General features: G+C 33.7%; 1 protein-coding gene across 3 annotated transcripts in view; it reads right to left on the reverse strand.

The window, feature by feature from the left end:
* Positions 1-13,173, reverse strand: part of FSTL5 (follistatin like 5) — a 368,231-nt gene that overhangs the window by 46,709 nt on the left and 308,349 nt on the right. For all 3 annotated transcript variants that reach the window (XM_064417538.1, XM_064417536.1, XM_064417539.1), the window contains one exon: positions 11,962-12,096. In XM_064417538.1, coding sequence (XP_064273608.1) covers positions 11,962-12,096 — 135 coding nt within the window. The remainder of the gene's footprint in view (positions 1-11,961; positions 12,097-13,173) is intronic.

The following is a 13,173-nucleotide window of genomic DNA, read 5'->3' on the forward strand; positions in this document are numbered from 1 at the left end:
TAAGGACATGCTAAACAACATCCCCTACATCCACCCTGCCAGTCACCTCACTGCAGAAGGCTGTCAGGCTGACCGGGATTTTTTTCCTCTGTCAATCCATGATGATTGTTCCTAAACAGCTTCTGGGAATGGTTTCTAGGGTGAAATGCTCCATCTCTATTCCAGAAATCAATGTGAGGCTGATGAACCTATCGTGTCTTGGGTTCTCCCTCTTGCCCTTGAAAAGCAGAGCTGGCTTTCAGTCTGCAGGAACCTCCTTGATCACCATGATCCTTCACAGATGTCAAGAGTCACCTCACAATGCCATGGGACAGTTTCTCCAGTTGGGTTCATCCCATCTAGGCCCTTTCATCTGTGAAAATTCACTTCATTTAAATGGTCTCAATCAGATTCTATACATCATGGAAAAAGAAAGCTTCCTAGCCAGAGGATGACTTCCTTCCCAAACTTTCCCACTGGTGTCACATTCCTAGGAACAGTTTTGCCAGGAAAGACAGATGTGAAGAAACCTTCAGTACAATTTGTCCCCTTCCAAATCCTTTGCCACCAGGTCCCCATCCCCCTCAGCAGGCCCGCATTCACCCTTAACCCTCTTTTTCATGCTGATGTCTCCGTAGAAGCCCATCTTCTGTCATTCACCAGACTCAGCTCTAAATGGGTTCTGGAACTTTAAAATTTATCCCTACATGCCTAGACAGTAGCTCCAGATGGAGATCACAATTCTGGATTTGCCTGTGTTATCTTACACAGTCTTTCTTATGAAATAAAGCAAATTAATTTCCCCAGGGCAATCTGGAGGATTTCCTTTAAAATTACTTTTCTCTTCACATTGTGAGGAAATAACCATGTAATACATGACACTTGAAGTCCCATAAATTCAGCCATATTGTTCAACAGTTTATCAGTGTTTTTCTAGGGGTAAAATAAGAAAGAAAATAAAAAGTAATTTCAATTACACAAGTGCGTGGAACAGTACAGGATCAAAAATTTATTTAAAATTCTAAGTAGAGAACACATTAATTTGTGTTAATGCAAAATAATATGTATGATTCTGAGCTTTGCTCAAGAAAAAGGGCAGGATAATAAAAGTGCTTTAAAAGCCTCACACATTAATTTTAAAATTAGCAAATCAGCTAGAAGACAATTGAGATATTATTTAAGAATGCAATATAATATTATAAACAACTGCTACAATCTCACCTAACAAATCAAGAAACTTATTTTTTTAATCAGACATATAACTTCTTTTCAGGAAAGATGTCAAGTCTTGAGATAAAGATAAAGAGTTCAATGCTGGAACAAGTACTGCATGTATAGATACAAAGTATGCTAAGGAACATATTGTTGCCTTCCTTTTTGGTTTAGCAAAAATTAGCATTTTTCAGCCACACTTTCTACTAAATCCTCAACCATTTGCAAACCTCATAATGTCAGTTTATAGAATTATTGATAGATCTCAGCAAAATGTTCTGGTTTCAAGACAGAATACCATCTTCTCTTTTGCCACAATTCATCAGAGTTATTAAATAGTTATTAAATAGTACTGGGAGCCTTGCAGAAGACATTGTATTCCAAAAGTTTGTGACCTTGAGCAGGCTATGTCTTCTACATGGAGCCTTTGACAGGGAAGCCTGCATGTCACATGGGTAGCTGCTGCAAGGGTAGGTGCTGGAATGCCCATAAAAACCTGTGCTGCACAATCACAGGTCTTATGACAAATTGCAACCTGCCAGGGGATATATGACTTTCTTTGTCACACCAGATAAAACCACCACAGCATGAGAGAGAGCAGAAACCTCTCCATGGACAGGATCTGTGCAGCTTGCTGTGGGAAAATCCACGCACAATTAATCCCATGCTGCATAAATAAGTCCCCAATGCCCAGCATGTGAAGGGTTGCAATTTACTCACTGCCTATATTTCTCTTTTTATTATATCTTATTAAAGCAGCTATTTTATTACATCATTTGTTGTTGGGCCTTTTATATTGTCATCAAAAAGAAGTCTGCATTGTTCGTTCCTCCTTCTCCCTTGTCCCCCAGCAATGCAAGACATGGGAGAATCCAAGTTTTCTTGAAGGAGGTTTTCTTTCTTTTTCTTTTTCTTTTTCTTTTTCTTTTTCTTTTTCTTTTTCTTTTTCTTTTTCTTTTTCTTTTTCTTTTTCTTTTTCTTTTTCTTTTTCTTTTTAAGCTCACTTACAGCTCCATAAAAATGGTCCTTCCACAGCTATTCTGTGGTTTTCTGTACAGCCCCAGCCATTGATTAGGAGCAGCTAATATAACATCTGAATGTCTGCTCTTCATCTTTGTTATTCACTGTGTTGGCTGAATGGCAATATTTCACTAAACTCTGTCCTTAGTAATTCATGAAATTCTGCAGCAGACTAATAGCAGTGTAAATTCTTATCCACTTTGGATGGAAACAACAACTGCAAAAACCCATGGTATTTCTAGCACTAAATGAATGAGGGTACTGCAATATCTCTTTGCAAATAAATTCTGTATCCTTCTCTTATTGCATTGGTAATACATTTCATTATATTTACTTCTCTGTCTAAATAGACAATTTCAAAGTTTTCAACTGTCAACTAATGTTATTCCTCCCTACTTTTCTTTTCTTGAAACATTCAATGCATTTTGGAAATAAGGTGTGTGTGTGTAGGAAAAATTTACACTGAGTGAGTTTGAAGACTAAATGCAACTTTTCTACGTCCTTTTGGCATTATTAGCTGTTCAAATTTTCAGTAATCAGCATGCAATACTACATATCCAGACATACTCAAACAAAAGGGATATCAGTTAAAAGATAGGAAGCCACTGTCCCTTTCAATGCCTTCAGTTCTATGATGGCAAGAGGCCACAAGTAGATGCAATAGAAGATAGGACAATGAGGACAATGCAATAAAGTCATATGAAAAAATGTGTAGTTCAACACAATTTTTCAGAATTGTGCTATCATAATCTGCTGTACTTTCAATTGCATTCAAAGAGTAATTTCAAGATGTATAAAGGGATGTTGTCTCCTTATTTCACTCACAGCCAACCAGCCACCACTGTTGTCAACTGTTTTGATTAATCCTAAACACAGGATAAAGACAGTGTATATGTTACTTACTCTGTTTTCTCACATCTCTAATGTGAGAAACATTAATAATCTCTAACACCTTCCTTTATGTTACCTGGTAAATCTATAACATAATTACTATTTTTTTGCTGAACCACATAAATTTTTAAGCATTATTTTTATATTAGAAATAATTGTGTTAAAAGTGAAGATGAGGTTGACGTGAATTACATTTTTGCTGAGGTTCCACAACCACATACACCTACTTTTAATTTCTTTTTTTTCTATAAGAAATTCAGTTTGGTTTTGTTTATATAAAAATGTATATAAAACCTAATTTATCTGAGAAGCCAACACTTTCTTTTATGTTATCTATTGCTTGCTTCAAGTATTTTAAAAATAATTGACATTACAAATTCTATCCAAATTCCAGTCTGCTCTTATGTGATATGCACTTCAATTGCATTTTAGGTTAATACAATAACCGAAGATCTGGTTTATATATATTAGACTATTATTTATCAGTTAAAAGTCAACAGTTGACACTTTAATTTTGTTCAAATATGAACACGTTACCTAATTTTTCTACGTTTTGTATAACTCTTTATAATGAATCATGCATAAATCCTTTCCCATAGCACTTTAACTCAATCCAGTGTACACTAGCAGGAAGAAAAAATGGTTCATGAGCTAAATTACTTGGAAGTTTGAAATAAAGTCTTTGCCCACAATGCTGTCAACAAGTATAAACTTGTTTAGCTCTGCCATAAAATAAAATGCCAGCATAAATTATCTCTGAGGAAATTAGGTAAATAGGTACCATTCAGTATCAGATGTGACAGGAAGATTCTATTAAAATTGCATAAAGCCTTTCAGAGAGAATTTAGGCCATAAATCACAGTCAAAAGGCTTTTAGTCTTATTTCCAGTTCTAGACAGTGGAGATGCCTTGTTGCTCATGATGGCCATAAACCTGTCAAGTCACTAGCATTTCAGATCACATAATCTTTTTAGGTGATAAGACTATGACATTACCTAAAAAGGCACCGTAGAAATAGAGCTATTTAATGGCATGGAACAGTTATATTATTATTTTTTTTTTATTTAGTCCTAAAATACAGTGCATGAGAGATACCAAAAAAGAACTTTTGTTCTGCTTTTTGTAACTAAGTGAAAGAAACCATAGGATAAATTACTTTGCCATATATGATGATGCCAATAGTGGCTGAATTCAGTAACACAAGAGACTCTGGTTGATAACTAAAATAAAAGCTACCAAATATTTCAAGTTCATCAAGTAATTTCAAATTGGTCTTGGAAATGTCCTAATAGTTTTACTTGATAATTCTCTATTATGACAGCTGTCTCCCCCAAGGTGCATATATATGTCTAAAGAAAAAATTTGGAGAAACACTGAAAAGTCATATTAATCAATCACAAACTGAACTGCATTTTGTAATACAATTTTTTGGAAATAGGGAGAAGTTAAAATATTTTTTAAAAACCCCAACCAAATAACAAACCCACAAAACTATTTCACTTCAAAGGGAACAGCACGAATTTTTATGGTCAAGGCTCTAGTATAGTAGAATTGAAAGAGAAAAGAAAGTAAGGTACATACAAAATACCTGTCAAAGTTATCAAGAAACACGCAAAAAAATTATGGATTTTTAAAGTTACTTTACTTCAAAATATTTTACCAGTAGCTAAGAAAAAAAAAAAAAGTACCTGAAAATTACCTCTGAAAATATTCACTTGTCTTTGGTGATGACTATTTTTTATTACCCTGTTTTCTACACTACCAGATTTTCTTATTTAGGAACAAATATCTATATTCAGTGTAATCTGATATTCCAAATGCGTATCAAATTACAGTGACATATTCTACTCTATTATTTATATTAAATATTCCATTATTAGCTTAAGCCTTCCTAGCTAGCTTTTTTCAAAGTTAACAAAATAGTTTATTTGGTGTATTTAGCTATGTATCATATTCCATAGTCTTTTAATGTTTGTTTAAAAACTAAAATTTGGACCAATTCCATTGGTCCTACTACTATTTCAATGGAATCTCACTAAATAAATAAATTCCATAGATGGAAGTTGTAATTTCTTCCTCCTCCCTTTGAAAATATTATTCTACTGCGTCTCAACAAAAAATGCAGTAACATGTTTCCCATAACATTTCCTTTTTCATAAATATATTGTCAAGATACACTGCCAAATTATCTTTGTCCTATATTTAAATTCTTCAGCTTTTCAACAACAGCAAGATGATGACTTTTGTTTGCCATATGGCTTCTAGGAGTTGGCCTGATCCAAACTGGGTTTGTGATTATCCTATGTAGTCAACAGAGATCACAGTGGAGCTGTCCATTTGTGTGCTCATGCTTTAAATGATGCTAAATCCAGTAGTATGGAGGAAGAAGTTACCTGATAATAAAAGATTTGAGAGTCTCTGAAAAAGTACCTGCACGTACTACAAGCTAGAAAATGAAAAGCCATCTTTTATCAGTTGCTGCAGAGATGCTGGGTGCTAGAATATAGAACCTGTTTACAAAAACAGAGAAATTGGTGTCCTAAAGAAAATAAGGAGTCTTAGTTAAGATGAAATACCATTTGTCTGATAGAAGAAGAGGTTCCAGCAGTCTGACATTCCTTTATACCATTGCAGCAGCAAAAACTCTGAAACACATCACAGATTGCTGCTAAAGGTAGAAGAAAAGCATTGTCACATCAGAGCTATTCAAGGTTTAAATTGTACTGCAATGAACCAGTTTGGGATTTTTTTTGTTCTGTTGATAATATTCTTCTATAAATATTTCTCTCCTGCATTTTTACAGGAGCAGCATAATAACTGAAACCAAAGCCTGACTGAATACCTTCTACCTTACAAAGGAGTAAAAAGGTGGGTAAATGACATGTAGTTAAGACAAATATTTAAAATAACCAGGTCCAAATGCAGTGCATAGAATACTTGCTAAAAGTTTCAGGTGTTTGGTCTGGTGCTATTAGTTTTGAATACATTTCAGAATACATCATAAATTTTAAGAGTGCCATAAAGTACCACTATATCTGCTCCTAGCAGTTGCCCCACTTCCTGAAACTTAATAACTCAAGTAGCTGTAGGCTAGTTAGACTGGGTTATATGACCCAGACAAAAGAACAAACAACATTTGCATAGAATTAAATTCAGTAAAAAATCAAAAAACAAAAAAGCAATTATAAGTCAGCTAATTTGTTCTAACAGGGACCAGGTCTTCACAGCCAAACCTGATAATGTTTTTAAACATGTAAACAGGAGTTTGGTAATGTCAAAATTCATACAGTTGTAACCCATAATTTTGCTAAACATCTGATCTGTTAAGATAGAATATTCTGATTAAACGTGAGTTATTTTTAAAATGTAAAATATATATAAATGGAATTTAAAACTGCCAAAGCAATTAATACAAAAATGTAGTTAAATCCTTAGTGAAAGGTGAAGAAAGTTCTGGAGCATGTCCAGAGCAGTAGGTAGTGAATCATGTCTTAACCATGTTCATCAGTGATCTGTAAACAAATACAAAATCATTTCCTAATGTCTGTGAATTACCTGTAATGATAAACAACAGCTTTAAGAAACTGTTTGAATGACTTTGTCGAGTTCATCTGTAAAATGAATTAAACTTTGTTTTATCCAAATTGAAATGGAGATGTCTTGGAAAACAAAGAACAGACTATGCCTAACTGAGACAGGTGAAAAGGAATAGGATTTGAAAAGTGAGGTCTGATAGCATGTAGGAGATAAACATACAAACAAACTTCCACTGCTGGTATTAGTGGAAAATAGTGACAAAGCATTGATGGATGTGGAAGAAAAAATCACCAAATATATATTTCTCTTTCCAGAACATTAAAAACCAAATAATACATTTTCTTGTGCAAAGAGCAGTACTCATTAAAAAAAAAAAACAAAACCAACCAAAAAAAAACCAAAAAACCCCCCAAAAAACAAAACAAAACAAAAAAAATCCCAAAAAAACCAAAAAAAACCCAAACAAACAAAAAAAAAACAAACAAAAAAAACCCCCCCAAAAACTAACTGGACCAAAACAATTAGAATTCTGAAGACAAAAAGACTGAGTACTATGGTAACTATCTCATTATGAGAAACTTATATATTGTTTGTGTGTGAGAATTTGCAATCAATATTCATATATTCATAGGACAAGAATTCTTAAGAGGTCAATTTATTGGAGGAAAAAAAAAAACTAGAGAGACTCAAAGGAGGCAACTGAAGGAAAAACTGACTTCAAAATGGAAACTAAGCATTATTCTGTATTAGTGAAATTAATTAATAAATAAAGCAAAATACCAAGAGAAATGGGGGATTTTTTGACTCTGCATGTCTGACTCAGGTCTATGCATCTCTGTAAGGACACACTTCAGGCAAACAAAGCATTATCTCTGTATTCAGGCAGAACAGAATGCAATTTAATGTCTTGTGAAAGGTAGAAGATGGAATAGAGTTAGATAAAATGGTTCCATCATGCTTAAATCTATGAATCCATGCAATACCAGTTCTGAAAAATAAAAATAAAATGGAATGAAAATAAAACCACATTTTGAACTGCTATTTGTATTTACAAATGTGATTGCACCAAAGAGTTCTTCCAACACAGCTGAGCTGTCTCAGGTATTATTAGAGGATCATGACAGTAGGGGAGACTCTTGTGTCTTCAATGAGATTTAGACCAGGTCATTAATCCCCAGAATGTTTTTACCAGTCACCACAGGGGTTATTCAGCTATCAACCAGACCAGCTATCTCATTCTCAATGGCTGTAACTGCAGGCTTCAGGGAAAATGGAATTCACAGCAAAAAGAGAATTTGCAGTCTCTAGAGAATCAAAGCAGCACAGTTCTCACATTCAGAAGTATTTTAGATGCTACTGCTATTATCAACATCAGAGGAATTAAACAGGATCTGGTAATAGAGAGCAGTAGAAATTTATCACCAGTACTTGTAAGAGACATTTATATAGGTAATATAAACTAAAACTTTCCATTATTACTTCACAAATCTAGCAGAAAAGGATCCATGTACTGGGACATAGTTGTTAAATAAATAAATAAATTTTCATTTACAGAATGAATTAATTGGTAAAAGGCACAGAGAAAGTATTAAAAAAGGAATTAATTTCTCTCACCTAATACAATGTTAAAATGAAAGTACGTTTTCAGAAATCTTATTTTTAGTGCCATTGAAAAAGGCTGATGTGCTAAGAGGAGGTCAAACTATCCTTGAGACTATCATCCAATATTCAAAATTTTACTTATGGAGACAGAGCAATGCTTCCCTGTTCAGTGCTGGCATTTACTAAACAGATCTGGATGACAAAGCATTTTCAGAGTATTTTCCATTCACTTCCATCTAGATTACCATCCTGATGATGAACCATTATCATCAATGTATATTGACTTTTCTTGGTAAGTGGACTTCAAATTTCTGAAACTGGAAACTTCAAAATAAACAAGGTCCTAGCACCCTTAATTAATACTTTACATTGTGTAACCTGATTTTTCTACTAGCATCATATTTCCACAGTTCAGTATAGCTTTGCCTTCATTTCTTTTCTCTTTATAATACATACACACGCACTACATGCATCTGTTACAATCCCACGAATTATGAAAACCTAACAATCTGATAGCATTTTCAAAGAGACAAGTGAGGTGAAGGTTTGCTTATTATTTAAAAATCTACTTTTCCATAATGACACTGATTTTTATTTAGTCCAAGGTAGAAGAAAATACAGTATTATCTCTCAGGAGCTGTTTAAATTATCAATTTACAGAGAAATCAACTAGCCATGCCCTTTCTGTCACAGACACTATTTTTTTCTCAAAGCACTGAAATGAGTTTTTAATAAAAGTACTGAAAGCAAGATTCAACACAAAAATAATAAAAATTTAGGTTTTTGTGTGAAGTAACATTAAACCCCCAAAGTTTTCCCATGCACCCAAACAATGGGTCAGATAAGTACAAAAGTGAACATTTACTTTGACTATTATACTTTCTAGGAAATAAAATATATACATTGGTAATGGAATAACGTTCTGCATTTCTTATGTGGCTTTTGAAATTATTGTCATGCTCAAGGCAGTGCAATTGTATTTTATATTTTAGAACTCAACTGTAAAGTTCTCACTAAACTCTCAACAGAAAATCAATTCAATGTTCAGAAATGCTTTTATTTTGCTTTGATTTTTATCTTATGTGACATCACAAAGGAGAAAAGCCTAGACTAACTGACGAGTGAGTGAGAATCTGATCTTATTTTATTCAAAACAGCATCCTAATGTTTCCAAAAGGGAGCCCTCTAATAAGGAACCCAAAAAAATATTAAAAAGTGTGTCTGCTTAATTATCTTTAAGAAGAAGAAATGCAAAATAATTTATAAAAATGTCATAAATGACAGAAATAGTTTATATCAGATCATACAGAATCACACTTACATTCACCAGAGACTATCTTTAGAAGGTAACTTGTGACCTCATCAATAGGCGTGAAATAAAAGTAGCTGTAGCATTGTGCTTAATATGTGTGGGTGAGGTAAAAAAAAAAAAGCCCACAATCCTATCCAAGTGGTTTTACCTATGTGATTTTACTCCTTAATAATCCCAAATTTAATGTATGAGCAAGAGTTCTGGAGGAAATATAAAAACAAGCAGAAAAGCGTTAATAATGAGGCCCTTCCACTTCTGATAGCAGTTCTCCAATGCTAGCAGCTCCACCCTGCAAAGATTTTTTTTTAAACAGCAGCCAACTTTTTAAACTGCATCTATAAAAATGTGTACCTGTAGTAATATGTTCATGTAGTTGGGACAATGATTTTGAGAGTCAGTGATTTTTTTATTAGTACGCACTTTAGTATTCTTCCATGTACCAAAATGGAATTCTGAACAAATTGGAGTTCAATATGTAAATATCTGCTACACCTAAATTGGAATGTTACAATTACACATCTTTGGGTTTTATGACTATTTACACATGGATCAATTATTGGGAAACCATGTTCAAACACCAAGGAACATAATGGTAAGATGCTTCCCTTCAACATACAACACCAAACTTGCAGAGTAAATTATTTTTATAGGAAGAAAAATGATTATATGTTTTGGATGAATTAGAAATAATTTGGTTTATATTCTGTCTTCCTTCATTTACATCTTTTATGACACCAGTGGTCATTCTAACAAGTTACTGCTAGTAGATATTAAAGCACTTGCTACAAGCTGTGTTGACTGTATGGCATGTGATTTTACAAATCCTGCTAAGGTAGCAGATCTAGAGTGATTAGATCATATTTCAAGTCTCGAAAAAAGTGTTCTGCATTGTTGTGGATATCCATACATATTCACAGCAGATCAGGTCTTCAGAACTGAACTGACTTAACTGAACTTAAACTAACTTAATTAAAACACTTGCAAACTGACTAGTTTGCTACAAATAATTTGTTAAGGCCAAACGAGTTTTAACCAAACATATAACAACTAGAGTTTGTCAGGGTCTTGAAATTTGGCAACTTTCACAATATTTTTCACATAATGCAATAGGCAAATAGAAGTGGCCAAGCTACTTCACATTACCAGATTACCAGAAACTCTGCATGATCAAACAACTTATTTAATCCTCAGGTGTCTTCCCAGAAATGTCTGAACAGTAATTTTCACGTCACTTAAAAAAAATCTATGTTAAGGCTTTTGAAAAATTACAGTTATAATTAGTCTAAAAGCAGCTAAGTAAGGATATCAACATTTAGATTATAAAATTTTCCTGCATGGAAAATTTCTTCTGAAATATTTGACGCATAGTAAACCTATATGTAACTGAACTCAATGTCCTGTGGCTTGTGTAGGCAGACTTGCAGTGCTACTAATTCTGCCACTGGTATCCTGCTGACTACTTGACACTGCTAAATATGCTTTTAAATAAACAGGTATGTCTTAAGTTAATGCAATCACACTTACTAGTAAGATGACTATCATTTTACTGGATGTATTTCTAACAAGTATATAATGAATACAAGTAGTATTCATTAAAATAAGAGACTAAAAAAAAAAAACAACCCAACCCAAACAAACAGACAAAACCAACCAAACAAACAAACCAAACAAAAAATGGGTGAAGTATAAATTCAGGAATGGATTTTTCTAAGCAAAGTGAGGTAAGAGGGAAAAAACACTGTTAGACAAAAAAATACAGGACAAATAGAAAAACTGGGTTTTATAAATCCCACTACCATTTAACAGAGGATAAAGAATGCTGCTTGTTAGTAGTGATATTGATTTCTTTGGCACATTCAACAGAAGTGAATGTATTCAAAGTTCCTCTGCATTCCAGGCACAAGACAACATGGGCAGGCTGGAACTGCTCTGGACCTGCTGGGCACTTCAGCAGGTGAGATCAAGCCATATGATTACTGTCACATCATGAGGCTGATTTTGACTCTTGGTATATCTCAAGAACAGACAGGAAGAAAATTACTTCCTCCCACACCCTATCAACCACTGGAAAACACACTAATAGTTGCCCTGTACAGACATCCCTTTCCTTTTCGCCTTCACATTCCCTTTGTATGCAACACATCTCTCATGAGGAAACTATCAAAAATTTACCAGCAATGTAAAAAATACGTTGGTTCACACAATGAATCAGAGATTTCATTTTACTTCTAAATATAATGGAGTTTGTGTACTCTGTCTTCAGTGATTCTTGGATACCATTAATTGAACTTTATTTTTTAAATCAGCAATCTACACAAACTCAATTTATTTAACATTTCATAGTTTTAATACTGATTAAATGTTTGAGTGTGGGCAACGTGTATTTTTATACTTCTCATAATACTTACGAGTCTTTCGAGCAGAATCTTCCACAAAGAGAGAAGAAATATCCTCATCCACCCCTGCTTCATTCTTTGCAATGCAAGTGTATGCTCCTGTATCTTCATAGCGCACATTGCTAATGTGAACCTCACTGCCATTTGCTGAAAGGAGAGGAAAAAATCAACATGCAGACACACTAGTGCTTTCAGATTATAAATTCAGAAGGGTTTCTCTGCTTACACTAATTAAACCATTTTCATTCCCAAGTTCATAACTTGGAGGCATGCCAAATTAGTCCAAAGGTATTCAACTGGCTAGTGAATTACATGCACTATTTCATCTCACAGTTATTCAGATTGCCTCAGTTGATTTTGTACTTCAGAGGAAAATATTCATCTGAGGTTTTATATATATTTAAATTACTATGATTTTTTTTAAGGTCAGGTAAATATTAGGTTTTTATTATGTTGCATTTGGTTACTAGACACCATCATTTCCCTCACACAAAATAACCCAAGGAATATAACAGGCCAAACATCCAATATAAATAAAAATTTTAATTTGTTGCTGCTAACCAGAGGCGCCTAGTTAGTTTTGATTTTGTGTGACTGCAATGTAACAACAGAGAAAACAGGTGCATGGAAATTTTTCACATACATCAATGTAGAAGCTTATGGGAACGTCAGGAATTTTATGTCAGATTGCGTAGGAATGTCAACAAACAATCCAGGTGCCACTGGCAAAGGTCTTTTAAATAATGTGATGCAAATAATTTTGTCAAGAATGATTCATTGAATTTTAAGTATAGTATTCTTGTTCAGCTGTAGGAAATATACAAAAAACAGCTTTGTAGGTATTCTAAAGTATGGACTAAAAGGGGCATTGTCTTAGGGTGTAGCGCCCTTCTAGCTTGAAGCAAGTGCGCAGAGAGTTCATATCAGAAAATTCTCAGGGAAAATGTAATGAGATTTTCAAAATTCTATTTCAAATAACTCCATGCTAGAAAATTGAATTAAATGTATTTTGCTTACAGAATAATCTTTTTAATTTATTTATCATAAATATAGGTACAGAGAGAAAGGTGAAAAAAATTCCTCAAATCCCTACAGGAGAAATTAAGAAAATATTGCAATGGAAGAGAAGTTCATCACTTTCTACTCATAGTGTTTCTGCAAGGCAATTGCTCAGAAATATCCAGGAGAGTTGTACATGAAAGAATAGGGGACTGTGACACCTTC

Source organism: Passer domesticus, chromosome 4, assembly GCF_036417665.1.
Source record: "Passer domesticus isolate bPasDom1 chromosome 4, bPasDom1.hap1, whole genome shotgun sequence".
Lineage (NCBI taxonomy): Eukaryota > Metazoa > Chordata > Aves > Passeriformes > Passeridae > Passer > Passer domesticus.